Source organism: Schistocerca serialis, chromosome 1 (genome assembly GCF_023864345.2).
Source record: "Schistocerca serialis cubense isolate TAMUIC-IGC-003099 chromosome 1, iqSchSeri2.2, whole genome shotgun sequence".
Lineage (NCBI taxonomy): Eukaryota > Metazoa > Arthropoda > Insecta > Orthoptera > Acrididae > Schistocerca > Schistocerca serialis.
Window position 1 is genome coordinate 661245092 of NC_064638.1, and position 13503 is coordinate 661258594.

Consider the following 13503-nt stretch of genomic DNA (forward strand, 5'->3'; position numbering starts at 1 on the left):
CAGTGACGTGGTCAACGTTACCTTGTACAGCAGCAACTTCTCTGATGCTGACATTAGGGTTATCGTCAACTGCACGAAGAATTGCCTCATCCATTGCAGGTGTCCTCGTCGTTCTAGGTCTTCCCCAGTCACGAGACATAGGCTGGAATGTTCCGTGCTCCCTAAGATGCCGATCAATTGCTTTGAACGTCTTCCTGTCGGGACACCTTCGTTCTGGAAATCTGTCTCGATACAAACGAACCGTGCCACGGCTATTGCCCCGTGCTAATCCATACATCAAATCCATTCTTCATGGACTGCTGTACTGAGGAGAGGTATCGATGTTGGTTGGTGAGGCCTGGCACGAAGTCGAAGTTCCAAAACATCCCAAAGATGTTCTATAGAATTCAGGTCAGGACTCTGTGCAGGCCAGTCCGGTACAGGGATGTTATTGTTGTGTAACCACTCTGCCACAGGCTGCGAATTATGAATAGGTGCTTGATTGTGTTAAAAGATGCAATCGCCACCCCTGAATTGCTGCTCTTCAACAGTGGGAAGCAAGAAGGTGTTTAAAACCACCATAACACCGCCGCCTCCGAATTTTGCTGTTGGCACTACAGACGCTGGCAGATGATGTCCACCGGGCATTTGCCATACCCACACCCTGCCATCGTATCGCCATGTTGTGTACTGTGATTCGTCACTCCACATAATGTTTTTCCACTGTTCAATCATCCAATGTTTACGCTCCTTAAACCAAGCTAGGCGTCTATTGGCATTTACCAGCATGATGTGTGGCTTATGAGCAGCCGCTCGACCATGAAATCCAAGTTGTGTCACCTCCTGCCTAACTATCATAGTACTTGCAGTGGATCCTGAGGCACCTTGGAATTCCTCTGTGATGGTCTGGGTAGATGTCTGCCTATTACACATTACGACCCTCTTCAACTGTCGGTGGTCTCTGTCAGTCAATAGACGAGGTCGGCATGTACGCTTTTGTGCTGTATGTGTCCCTTCTCATTTCCATTGCACTATGACATTGGAAACAGTGGACCTAGGGATGTTCAGGAGTGTGGAAAACTCCTGTACAGATGTATGACACAAGTGAAACCCAATTACCTGAGCACGTTCGAAGTCCGTGAGTTCTGTGAAACGCCCCATTCTACTCTCATGATTTTTAATGACTACTGAGGTTGCTGATATAAAGTACCTGGCAGTAGGTGGCAGCACAATGCACCTAATGTGAAAAACGTATGTTTTTGGGTTGTCTGGATACTTTTGATCACATGGTGTATATTCTTTCTCCTTGTATATAATTTTAAACAAATATTGCATACACAACAGAGTTCGTTTTTTTTTTCCCCTTCATCACAGTCAGTTTTAAGAGGAAAGAGGAATGTTTTATTTATAACTTTGCAACTTATGATTATAGTACTACTATGGAATCTTCATCATCCAAAACTTTGCAATCCTACCCATTCACAGATTAAAACTGTGGGAAATATTGTCATCGAAGTTACTATCCTCGTGGATCCAGCAGCTGGAGAGGTCTCTCCTGTACCTGTTATATTAATGATCCCAACCGACTTACGCAAAAGACAGTCACAAATGCAATCTGTAGCAGTCAATCTCAAGGAGGAGCCAAACAAATGGTGTCAGGTGCTGATGCTGTAGATGTACAAGTGTGGCCGTCAGAGTTAAGACATCTGTGCCACTTGCTGATACCAGATGTTGGGGGCCGGACAATGGCCTGTACAGTCATCAGGTAACGTCATATGGAATGCAATGGTGAGGATCATTCAGATCCTGAGTAATGACACATTACTGCCTGATTAATGAAACATTATTGCCAGTTTACACATTTCTTAATGATAAGTATAGTGACATCTTCCCCAGATCCAGCAGCCAGGCAAGCCAGCGGAGCGTTCATCAGGCCGGAATTTCCTCCAGAGTGTTAGTGCAGCAGTGGCACCTCATATAACACTTGCTACATCACAAATGGCTGTTGACCCAGTAGTTCCATATACAAAGCCAGCATTGCCCAGGGGCCTGCAACCCTGCTAACAAATTTCCGCTTAGTAGAACAACAACTGAAGAACAGGTCATTTGCCGCAAGTGCACTATCAACACGTCTACATTACATGAGAAAGTAAAGCACTTAAAAGGAAATGATAAGAAAGCAATGGAAGGCTCATCACTGCAGGTTACAGATTTATTTAATCCAACTGCCCCATTACTAACAGTGCCAGTCACGCAGCACAGTACACTAATGGGGAACAAAATTCCCTATAAAGGAAACCGTACATGGACCCAAGATGTACGCAACCAGTTAGGAGAGAATTTATTGCCCAGCAGCTAGTGAATGGGATTATTGAACACAGTGATGCCCATGAGGTGCATCCATGGTCCTTGTCCTGAAGAAATCACCAGATGCCACTATGAGATACAGACTTTCCTGTGATTACTGGTACATTAATGCAAGAGCTACCACTGATGCATATCCCACACACTGATGCAAATCCCATACCATACATAACAGAGACTCTGGCTAAGTTGCATCAGTGCAAATATTTTTTGCTAATGGATTTGAAGAACGGATACTATCAATTAGAAGTGGCACTATAGGATCGACCAAAGACCACTTTTTACCATATCCTGGGGCCGTCACAAGTATTGTTAAAAGCATTTTGGACTAAAAAATGCACTGGCAACTTTTTAAAGACTGTCGTATGAGTTTGTTAGAGATTTAAAGCCAAATCGATTCGTCTTCTATCTGGATGACTTCAAAGTGTTTTTGAAAGACATAGATGATGATGATGATGATTAGTTTGTGGGGCACTCAACTGTGTGCTCACCATTGCCTGTGCAAAGCCCCAATTTTTACACATTCCAATTTTTTCCACAGTCCAATCTAGCCACTGTCACGAATGATGATGATGATGATGATGATGATGATGATGATGACAACAACACAAACACCCAATCCTCGGGTAGAGAAAATCCCCAACCCAGCTGGGAATCAAACCCTGTGATCCAGACGCAGCAGTGCTAGCCACTAGGCCACGAGCTGCAGATGAAAGACATAGAGGAACATGTGTGTCAACTGGAAGATATATTAAGAAGAGAATTAGAACAGCTTGTCTGACACTGATTATTGATAAATGTCACTTTCCAGCAACAAAATTAAATTATCTTCATGTGACCAGGCAGCAAGGTGTAAAAACTGATCTGTGGTTGGTGTCAGTGGTTTGTGATTTCTTGCTTCCTCAGGCAACGAAACAGTTGCTATCATTCTTAGGCCTTTGTAATTATAATCAAAAATTTATAAAGAATTTTAATGAGATTGCCGAGCCTTTGAACTGTTTATTCGGAAAAGGAGCGAAACTTGAATTGTCCACTGACTGTGAGATAATGTTTGACTCCCTCGAAACAGGTGCTGATGTTGAATCCAGATTTAGTATTACCCAACTTTGAAAAGAAATTCAATTTGGCCTGTGATGTAGTTTCAGAGTATAGTTAATAAGGAACAACCAGTAGTGTACGCATTCAGACAACTGAACAAAGCAGAGCGAAATTATTCCACTGCGGAGAAGGAAATGTTTCTTACTTTTGTTGTTATTTATAAAGCCAAAAATTTTAGGAAGCGATGGATCACACTGTGTTCATGGTGCACAATCCAGAGAAAAAGCATTGTAACGCCGACAGTTCAAAAAGGAAAATTGCAGTTCTGCAAGTAATGGACAACCATGTTGCCAAGTGGCAAAGAACACAGACAGCTGATGCTGACTGTCAGGCATTCAGATCACAGCCACAGTTTGTCACACAATGGCTTATTGTGGAGAACAACAAAGTGCAGACTAGAGCTGGTGGTATCTGTGTCATTCTGGGATGAAGTTTTGAAACAAGCACATGACCATATGTTCACAGGTCATGGCACTCAGAACAGTTGTGACTGATGGTGGGTGAAAAATTTTCTTGAAGAGCTAGGGAACAGGATGTCAAGTAATATGTTAGGAACTGTGTATCTTGTGAGCAACAGGCTGACCTCAATCACCAACCAGTTCCATTACAAAGATTACCAGAAACATCAAAACCACCCCATATGATAAAACAAGATATTTTAGATAAATTTAATTGAACACTATCAGGTTATTGGTACGTGTTGACCATTACAGACCATTTCTGATAGTTCATAGCAATGACTGAAATTCCTGATCAGCACAAGCAATGGTAATTGGTTGCTGCCATTTAGTGTTCCATACACTTTAATTACAGGTCAGGGCACTGATTTTATGTCTGATCTGATGAGACAGCTGTGCCACTTGCTTCATAATGGCAAATTCAGAGCAAGCCCTTTCAGCCCTCAAACCCCAGTGGGAGAGTGGTAAGAGTTCAGTGTATGGGAGAACAGAAACAGTTCGTTGCAATATTTCTGAGAAGTTAGGTTGTTATGTGAATAGTAATCACAACTGGGATGTGTACCTTTAGTACATCACTGCTGCATGTCATTCCAAAGTGCACACAGCTACTGGCCTTTTGCTGTCTAAGGTAATATATAATAGGAAAAAGCCTTTGCCTTTCAAACGGATAAAACGGAAGCTAATAACTGTTAATCAGTGAAAAAGTTTTTTTGTAAAGGTTGTGAGGTGTTTGGCAAAAAGTAAAATGTGCAGACACAAAAGCTTTTAAGCATTGGAAAGGGATAGGACAATGTTTGGGGAAGATACAATTGGGAGACGTGGGTGCCTCCCAACACCAAGCCCCTGCAGACCTCACTGATGGTCCCTGGCAAACTGATCAGTCACCATTGATCAATTACTGTCCCCCCTGACTCACAGATATTAGCAGAATCAACTGGCATCATGGGCCGTTCTCTTCCACAGAGGCCATGACATAATTTTTCATGAATATGCATACTTTGTGCAGGGTTGTTGGGCACCTTTCCTGGGCATTGTCTCTGACTTCCACAAGAACACCCTGGAAATCAGTTAGCAGAGCTGCAGACCACTGGGCTATATCTGCAGCACTTTTTAGTCAACAACAATTCATGATGTAACATCTGCTATGTTAACGATCACATCAACACTATGAGGCACATCTGTGTCAGCAAATACTGCCTGACAAATGCTCTGCTGGTTTGCCTGCTTGCCAATGATACGGGGAAGGAAACACTGTACTTGTTAATAAACGTGTAAACTGGCAGTAATATTTCATGAATGCTTGTGGGTGTCTGACAGATCCTCACCACTGCACTTCACCCGATGCTGTCCTGATGACTGAAGAGGCCACTGCATAGCCTACTCTAATTCTAACTGATGAATGTTATGGAGCAGTGGAAAATGATGACTGACTAACTGGTAGATAGATGGAAGAATGTTGATACTGCTTCTGTTGGATCACTGTTGAAAGCAAGGTGAAAAACTCTAATAAAACGTGTTTCATAAGTGTGGGCCCACCCTTCTAACAAAACATTTGGAAAAACAGACATTTGGAGTCAGTCATTGTGAGAAGAGAGAGAGGGAAGGTCTGTGAGGCTATGTTAACTAACACAGTTCATAGACAAATGACAATAAAGAAAAGAAAGAAAGAATAATAGAGAAACAGTGATGCTCATTTTAGAAACAACTTGTAATTTTCAAGTGGAAAGAGGGGCACCTGACTTGTCAAACAAATAGAGAATTACTTGAGACAAACAATGGTGCATTTTGTTTGAGCATAACATTTTCTGTTCTCCAGTTGTGATCAGGGTTTCTTCGTTACAGGTGACATGAAAGCTGATGGCATTAACAGAAGTGATCACACTGAGATTCTGTTGATATCAGGAGGTAGAAGCATGTATGCTAGTGCAGAGGATTTTATCCAATGGCACCCAAACAGAGCACCCATTACTCAAAGCACAGTGGTTAACCATTTGCGAAATTCCATGAAACTGCCTCTACCACAGACAAACAGAAAGCTGGATGATCAAAAATGGTTATCAACAGCTGTTCATGCATTTTTCAGTAAGAGTCCAGAGTTCAGCACTCTTCGCATCTCACAAGAAACTGGTATCTTCCGCACACAAACAATGGCCACTCATACATGGCATCTGTATAAAATGTAAATATTACATGATCTCACCAAGGATAATCCAGATTGTTCAGTTTGCAGAATAGGTGACACACGAGCTGGATGAAATCCATTGTTTGTCCTATGACATACTGTTTACAGATAAAGACAATTTATATGTGAACTGAGAAACAAAACTAAACAGAATACAAAGGAATTAATAGGCCTTAGCTGCCAGTGGCTTTGATTTAAATCAATGGGGAAAGTTGAAAATTTGTGCCGGACTGGGATTCGAACCCAGGTCTCGTGCTTACTAGGCAAATGCATTAACCACTGCGCCATCCGTACACAGTGGCCATCACAACTGCATGGATCATTCTAGCATATCCCCCGTCAGAACCAAATTCTCAACTTATCTGCACATTACTTACGTAGTGCCCTTGGCCCATTATCCTCATTACTTGCAGAATTTTGCTGATGCCCATAAGAGATTGAGCTTGGTGTGCATCTGCAATGAAGATATCATCTGCCCCTTAATTATTTAAGTGGTATCTGTTCTTGTGGACATGGCTGAAATAACAGACACAGTTTTTGATCCTGCAGACACTATGATCAAGACACAAAGGAATTATAAATATTAGCTGCTAGTGGGCATCGATTTAAATTGATGGGGAAAGTTTAAATTTTGTACCAGACAGGGACTCGAGCCCTAGTCTCCTGCCTCTTAATTGAGGATAATGGGCAAGGGACACTACATTAGTAATGTGTGGATAAGTTGAGGATTTGGGTCTGGCAGAAGACATGCTAGGATAGTCCATGCAGTTGTGATGTGTCGATAAATTGAAAATTTGTGTCTGGCAGAAGATATGATAGGGTAGTCCGTGCATTTGCAATGACCACTGTGTCCAGATGGTGTAGTGGTCAGCATGTTTGCCTAATAAGCAGGAAACCTGGGTTTGAATCCCAGTCTGGCATAAATTTTTAACTTTCCACATTGATTTAAATCAGTGCTCACTGGTGGATGAAGTCTTTAATTCCTTTGTGTCTTGTTTCATAGTGACTGCAGGATCAAAAATAGTGTCTGTTTTTTCAGACATGTCCAAAAGAACAGATAACATATATATAAATGACGAAATCACAGTCACTGGTCAGGTGTCAATCCTCACTGAATGTGTCCATAGAAGATAACTGGCACATCGAAAGTGATGGAATATGGGGTTTTTCTATTGTTGGGTCCTTCTTCATGTAACAGCCCATTATTTGCAGTTGTTACAAGAATATTTGATGTTGTCTCAAGACAGGACAGTTCCATCTTTCTTTCAGCACAATGTTGCCTTATCTCATTGTATGCTTTCTCTTCTGGCATATCTGGATATCCAGTTTTCCAGGAGGTGGATAGGTATTAGGCGTCAGGTGAACTGGCCATCATGTACCTCAAAATTAAGTCCATTGGATTTCTGATAGTGTAAAAATATGAAGATAGTTGTGTATGCAGTGAAGATCAAAAAACTTGCACATCTCAGAGGAGACTGTTGTTACTTGTGCTTGCATCTGGATACATACTTTGGTTAAATTCCATGAGAAATGGGTGAAGCAGATAAGTACCACCTTAGAGACCGCTGGACTTGACAAACATCTCCTATTGCGATAATGATATGGGCTGAAGCAATGAATTAAAATTTGTACTAGCACCGGAATTTGATGTGGGTCTCCTGCTTTCTAGGCAGATATGCAAACTGCTGTGCCACACTTGGACTCCAGCTACCATAGCTGCATGGATTACGCTAGTATGTCTCCCTCCCTGATACAAATTCCAATTTACACTTCAGCCCATTGATATTCCCCTTCTATACTTGCATGAGTATTGCAGAGGTAGTCCAGTACGGACTGGGGCATGAAGAATTTGTATCTGGGAGGGAGATGTACTAGGTAATAAGTGGAGCTATGGTAGCTGCAGTACCAGTGTGGCACAGTGGGTAACGCATCTGTCTAGGGAGCGGGAACGTGGGTTTGAATTCTGGCAGTGCTACAGATCTTAATACATTGCTTCATCCTGCATCATTATCATAGATAAAAGTGAGACTCAGTATATCTCAGGAACATCAACTATATGATTTTTACGCCCTATTGCCTTTATTTGTTTTCACCAGCATTGCCTTGTTACGTAAAAAACACGACATAACTTGGGAATGAATAAAGCTATGCTGAAATGAAAGGTATCAGTGTTTTTTCTTGTGTATTTCTCCATCTGTTTCATATGAATCTTGTCACTTTGAAAATTATGAGTTTCGTCCAAGACAAAAGGCTTCTGAAAAGGCTGTTATGTTGGTAGCATAGCAACATAGATTTTCCCTCTTTCCCATCTCACAGAACTTGACTTTTAGTTCCTATTTAGCAACCTGTTTTTGTTTTAGAAGAGTCGTTCCACACCTATGGACGAAACTGTACAATGTTTTCGAGTATAAATCACAGTTATTTTGTCGGACGCTGTCTGTAAGGAAATTTTTCTGTAACACTATATTACATACTTGAGCTACACTAGCTGCACAGTCTCTCTTAGATTTTAGAGCTTGACATTGAGTTTATGTCTAATTTATGAACTTTCCGCAGTTAAGCAACTAGGCTGTTGGTACTTGGAATATCTTAGAGTAGAGGGATAATTCTTATCATGCGTTTCCTAGAATAGCTTGCCTTGATTCATCTTTGCACACATACCAGAAGTTCCATATATTTACTGACAGATGACAGTGACTTGTCTGTGATGTTGGACACATGATTTCTCCTTAGATCCTGGCACTTGAGGCATATAGGTGCTCTGTTGTTATCTTACACTGGATGATGTGTGATTTAAATGAAACCGGCTGGAGGAATCAACTTTCACTTAATAATTCTTTATGACTTGTGTCATTAATTGGTTCACTTTTTTAGCAGCATTTTTCTGCATTTGTCTCTTGTGAAATATTTGATCAGTAGCTTTCAGTCCCATCCTAGGAAGAGCTAACTCACTCCCAATGCATTCAATTTTATGTGATGTTCTTACAGTTATCACATTCTATACCTTTTTATTTTTTACAGTTTGAACTCTCGGGGAGAATTCCTTCCAATAATTCAGTATGATTTCCTCAACAATCGCTTACGTGATCTAGTTGTCATCGGCAAGAATGATACTATTATGATGACTACACTAGCATATGCTCCTGTATCTACTGGAAAACTGAGGTATGAACATCTGTAGTTGTAAGGACACTTATAAGGTGCATAAATACATAATGTATTTGCTCAGAGAGGCCTTGCATGTATTTTGCACATGTGTAAAAAATGTAATTTTCTTAGAAAGGAATGTTAGTTTATTGAAGAAAGTGGAGTAAAAACTTCAGCAGCAGTAGATCTGTAAGATACTAGTTGCACTTGAAAGTCTTGTATTAATTACTACAAAATATCCAATACTATAAAGTTTTCCTAAGCTGGAAAAAATGGGAATTGGAGGCAGACACTTCAGAAATTATCCATGGCAGCTCTTGAAGTTATGTTATGTAGAGGTGTGACATGTCTTGAGCTGGAGCATCAATAAATTGTGAGTTGAAATGTTGTCTAAAACTTGGAGACTTTCTTAAAAGTACCAAAGTATGCCTAAAGATGTATCAGAAGTTTTTTGTCGGTATCTCAGATCGCTATGGTAGGAAAGATGCTAATACAGGTGGATTGCCACTGTTCAGTATTTCAAAATACGAGCATGAAAACATTGTAAAAGTAAAAACATACATTGATTCTTCTCTCGAGCTGTTTCAGCTTTTCAATGCTGTTTGTTGTGTGACATAATTCGTAACATGTCCAAAAGCTTTAAATCAATATTAACCATTTTGATGTATGCATTAGACGGTATTGATCTCAAACTCTAACTTTCCTTTTGTTTGATTTTAAACTTGTCATAATTTTTACATCACTACAATTCCTTGGTGATGTTTTCTCAAACATTACAATTCCTTACTGATAGTTTTCTCCACACTTCCATAAATTATGAGGGAGGTTCAGGAAGGAATGTAACACATTTTTTTCTGAAAGCAGGTTGATTTTATTCAGGATTCCAATACACCATATTATTACTCACTCTTTTGTTACAAAATCCTATTTTCAATATGATCTCCATCCAGTGTAATGGCTTATGTCACCTTACTAGAGGTGCCTTCAAGTCAGCATGATAGCCCTCCTCTGGTCACAATCGGAGCCAGTGTCTTGCTGCATCGATAACCTCCATATTGCCCACATTCTGCTTCCCAAAGTGCATACTTTATTGGATGAAACAGATGGAAGTCAGAAAGTGCAAGATACTGCATGTTGGGTGAATGAGGAGGAACAATCCATCGAAGTTTTGTGAGCTGCTGTCGGGCATGCAAATGTATGTGAAGCCTTGCATTGCCATGGAGAAGGAGAGTTTCATTTGCATTTTTGTGACAACTTTAATGAATAAAGAAAATATGATGTGTTTGTGTTGTTTTAAGACACCCCTCACAGAAACTGGAAGAAACATTAGATGAAAGTTCTACACTGACCTTTTATATGCAGATCCAGATGTTGGCTAGTAAGTGCAACTGTCAGCGCAGTATTTCAGAGTTTTTATACACGCCCTGATATGTCTACACCTGTCACAGTTGAGTGAGTTCAACTGAAATCTGGATATGCATTGATAAGCTAGACTGGGATGAAGACCATAGACCCTCAAGAGGACGTCGTTATCAGGAGAAAGAAAACTGGCGTTCTATGGATCGGAGTGTGGAATGTCAGATCCCTTAATCGGGCAGGTAGGTCAGAAAATTTAAAAAGGGAAATGGATAGGTTAAAGTTAGATATAGTGGGAATTAGTGAAGTTTGGTGGCAGGAGGAACAAGACTTTTGGTCAGGTGAATACAGGGTTATAAATACAAAATCAAATAGGGGAAATGCAGGAGTAGGTTTAATAATGAATAAAAAAATAGGAGTGCGGTTAAGCTACTACAAACAGCATAGCGAACGCATTATTGTGACCAAGATAGACACGAAGCGCACGCCTACTACAGTAGTACAAGTTTATATGCCAACTAGTTCTGCAGATGACGAAGAAATTGAAGAAATGTATGATGAGATAAAAGAGACTATTCAGATAGTGAAGGGAGATGACAATTTAATAGTCATGGGTGACTGGAATTCGATAGTAGGAAAAGGATGAGAAAGGAAACATAGTAGGTGAATATGGATTGGGGGGAAGAAATGAAAGAGGAAGCCCCCTGGTAGAATTTTGCACAGAGCATAACTTAAGCATAGCTAACACTTGGTTCAAGAATCATAAAAGAAGATTGTATACATGGAAGAAGCCTGGAGATACTGACAGGTTCCAGATAGATTATATAATGGTACGACAGAGATTTAGGAACCAGATTTTAAATTGTAAGACATTTCCAGGGGCAGATGTGGGCTCTGACCACAATCTATTGGTTATGAACTGTAGATTCAAACTGAAGAAACTGCAAAAAGGTGGGAATTTAAAGAGATTGGACCTGGATAAACTGACTAAACCAGAGGTTTACAGAGTTTCAGGGAGAGAATAAGGGAACAATTGACAAGAATGGGGGAAAGAAATACAGTAGAAAAAGAATGGGTAGCTTTGAGGGATGAAGTAGTGAAGGCGGCAGAGGATCAAGTAGGTAAAAATACGAGGGCTAGAATAAATCCTTGGGTGGCAGAAGAAATATTGAATTTAATTGATGAAAGAAGAAAATATAAAAATGCAGTAAATGAAGCAGGCAAAAAGGAATACAAATGTCTCAAAAATCAGGAAGTGCAAAATGGCTAAGCAGGGATGGCTAGAGGACAAATGTAAGGATGTAGAGGCTTATCTCACTAGGGGTTAGATAGATACTGCCTACAGGATAATTAAAGAGATGTTTGGAGAAAAGAGAACCACTTGCATGAATATCAAGAGCTCTGATGGAAACCCATTTCTAAGCAAAGAAGGGAAAGCAGAAAGGTGGAAGGAGTATATAGAGGGTCTATACAAGGGCGATGTACTTCAGGGCAATTTTCTGGATATGGAAGAGGATGTAGATGAAGATGAAATGGGAGATATGATACTGGGCGAAGAGTTTGACAGAGCACTGAAAGACCTAAGTCGAAACAAGGCCCCAGGAGTAGACAACATTCCATTAGAGCTAGTGACAGCCTTGGGAGAGCCAGTCCTGACAAAACTCTACCATCTAGTGAGCAAAATGTATGAGACAGGCAAAATACCCTCAGATTTCAAGAAGAATATAATAATTGCAATCCCAAAGAAAGCAGGATGTGAAAATTACCGAACTATCAGTTTAATAAGTCACGGCTGCAAAATACTAACGCAAATTCTTTACAGACGAATGGAAAAACTGGTAGAAGCTGACCTTGGCGAAGATCAGTTTGGATTCCGTAGAAATATTGGAACACGTGAGGCAATACTGACCCTACGACTTATCTTAGAAACTAGATTAAGAAAAGGCAAACCTACATTTATAGCATTTGTAGACTTAGAGAAAGCTTTTGACATTGTTGACTGGAATACTCTCTTTCAAATTCTGAAGGTGGCAGGGGTAAAATACAGGGAGCGAAAGGCTATTTACAATTTGTACAGAAACCAGATGGCAGTTATAAGAGTCGAGGGACACAAAAGGGAAGCAGTGGTTGGGAAGGGAGTGAGACAGGGTTGTAGCCTATCCCCAATGTTATTCAATCTGTATATTGAGCAAGCAGTAAAGGAAACAAAAGAAAAATTTGAGTAGGTATTAAAACCCAAGGAGAATAAATAAAAATGTTGAGGTTCGCCGATGACACTGTAATTCTGTCAGAGACAGCAAAGGACTTGGAAGAGCAGTTGAACGGAATGGACAGTGTCTTGAAAGGAGGTTATAAGATGAGCATCAACAAAACCAAAATGAGGATAATGGAATGTAGTCGAATTAAATCAGGTGATGCTGAGGGAAGTAGATTAGAAAATGAGACACTTAAAGTAGCAAAGGAGTTTTTCTATGAGGAGAAAAATAACTGATGATGGTCGAAGTAGAGAGGATATAAAATGTAGACTGGCAATGGCAAGGAAAGCATTTCTGAAGAAGAGAAATTTGTTAACATCGAGTATAGATTTAAGTGTCAGGAAGTCGTTTCTGAAAGTATTTGTATAGAGTGTAGCCATGTATGGAAGTGAAACGTGGACGATAAATAGTTTAGACAAGAAGGGAATAGAAGCTTTCGATATGTGGTGCTACAGAAGAATGCTGAAGATTAGATGGGTAAATCACATAACTAATGAGTAGGTATTGAATAGAATTGGGGAGAAGAGGAGTTTGTGGCCCAACTTGCCTAGAAGAAGGGATTGGTTGGTAGGACATGTTCTGAGGCATCAAGGGATCACCAATTTAATATTGGAGGGCAGCGTGGAGGGTAAAAATCGTAGAGGGAGACCTAGAGATGAGTACA

At 40.4% G+C, this 13503-nt stretch overlaps 1 protein-coding gene and 2 non-coding genes across 3 annotated transcripts in view; 2 read left to right on the top strand and 1 right to left on the bottom strand.

Moving 5' to 3' along the window:
• The window catches only part of LOC126479545 (cleft lip and palate transmembrane protein 1-like protein), a 165184-nt gene that overhangs the window by 108933 nt on the left and 42748 nt on the right, over positions 1-13503 (top strand). Inside the window, exon 5 of the mRNA XM_050103793.1 lies at positions 9103-9246. Coding sequence (XP_049959750.1) covers positions 9103-9246 — 144 coding nt within the window. The remainder of the gene's footprint in view (positions 1-9102; positions 9247-13503) is intronic.
• Positions 6303-6375, bottom strand: Trnat-agu (transfer RNA threonine (anticodon AGU)). The gene has a single exon. It is a non-coding gene; the product is annotated as a tRNA-Thr (tRNA).
• On the top strand, positions 6930-7002 carry Trnai-aau (transfer RNA isoleucine (anticodon AAU)). Its single transcript has one exon. It is a non-coding gene; the product is annotated as a tRNA-Ile (tRNA).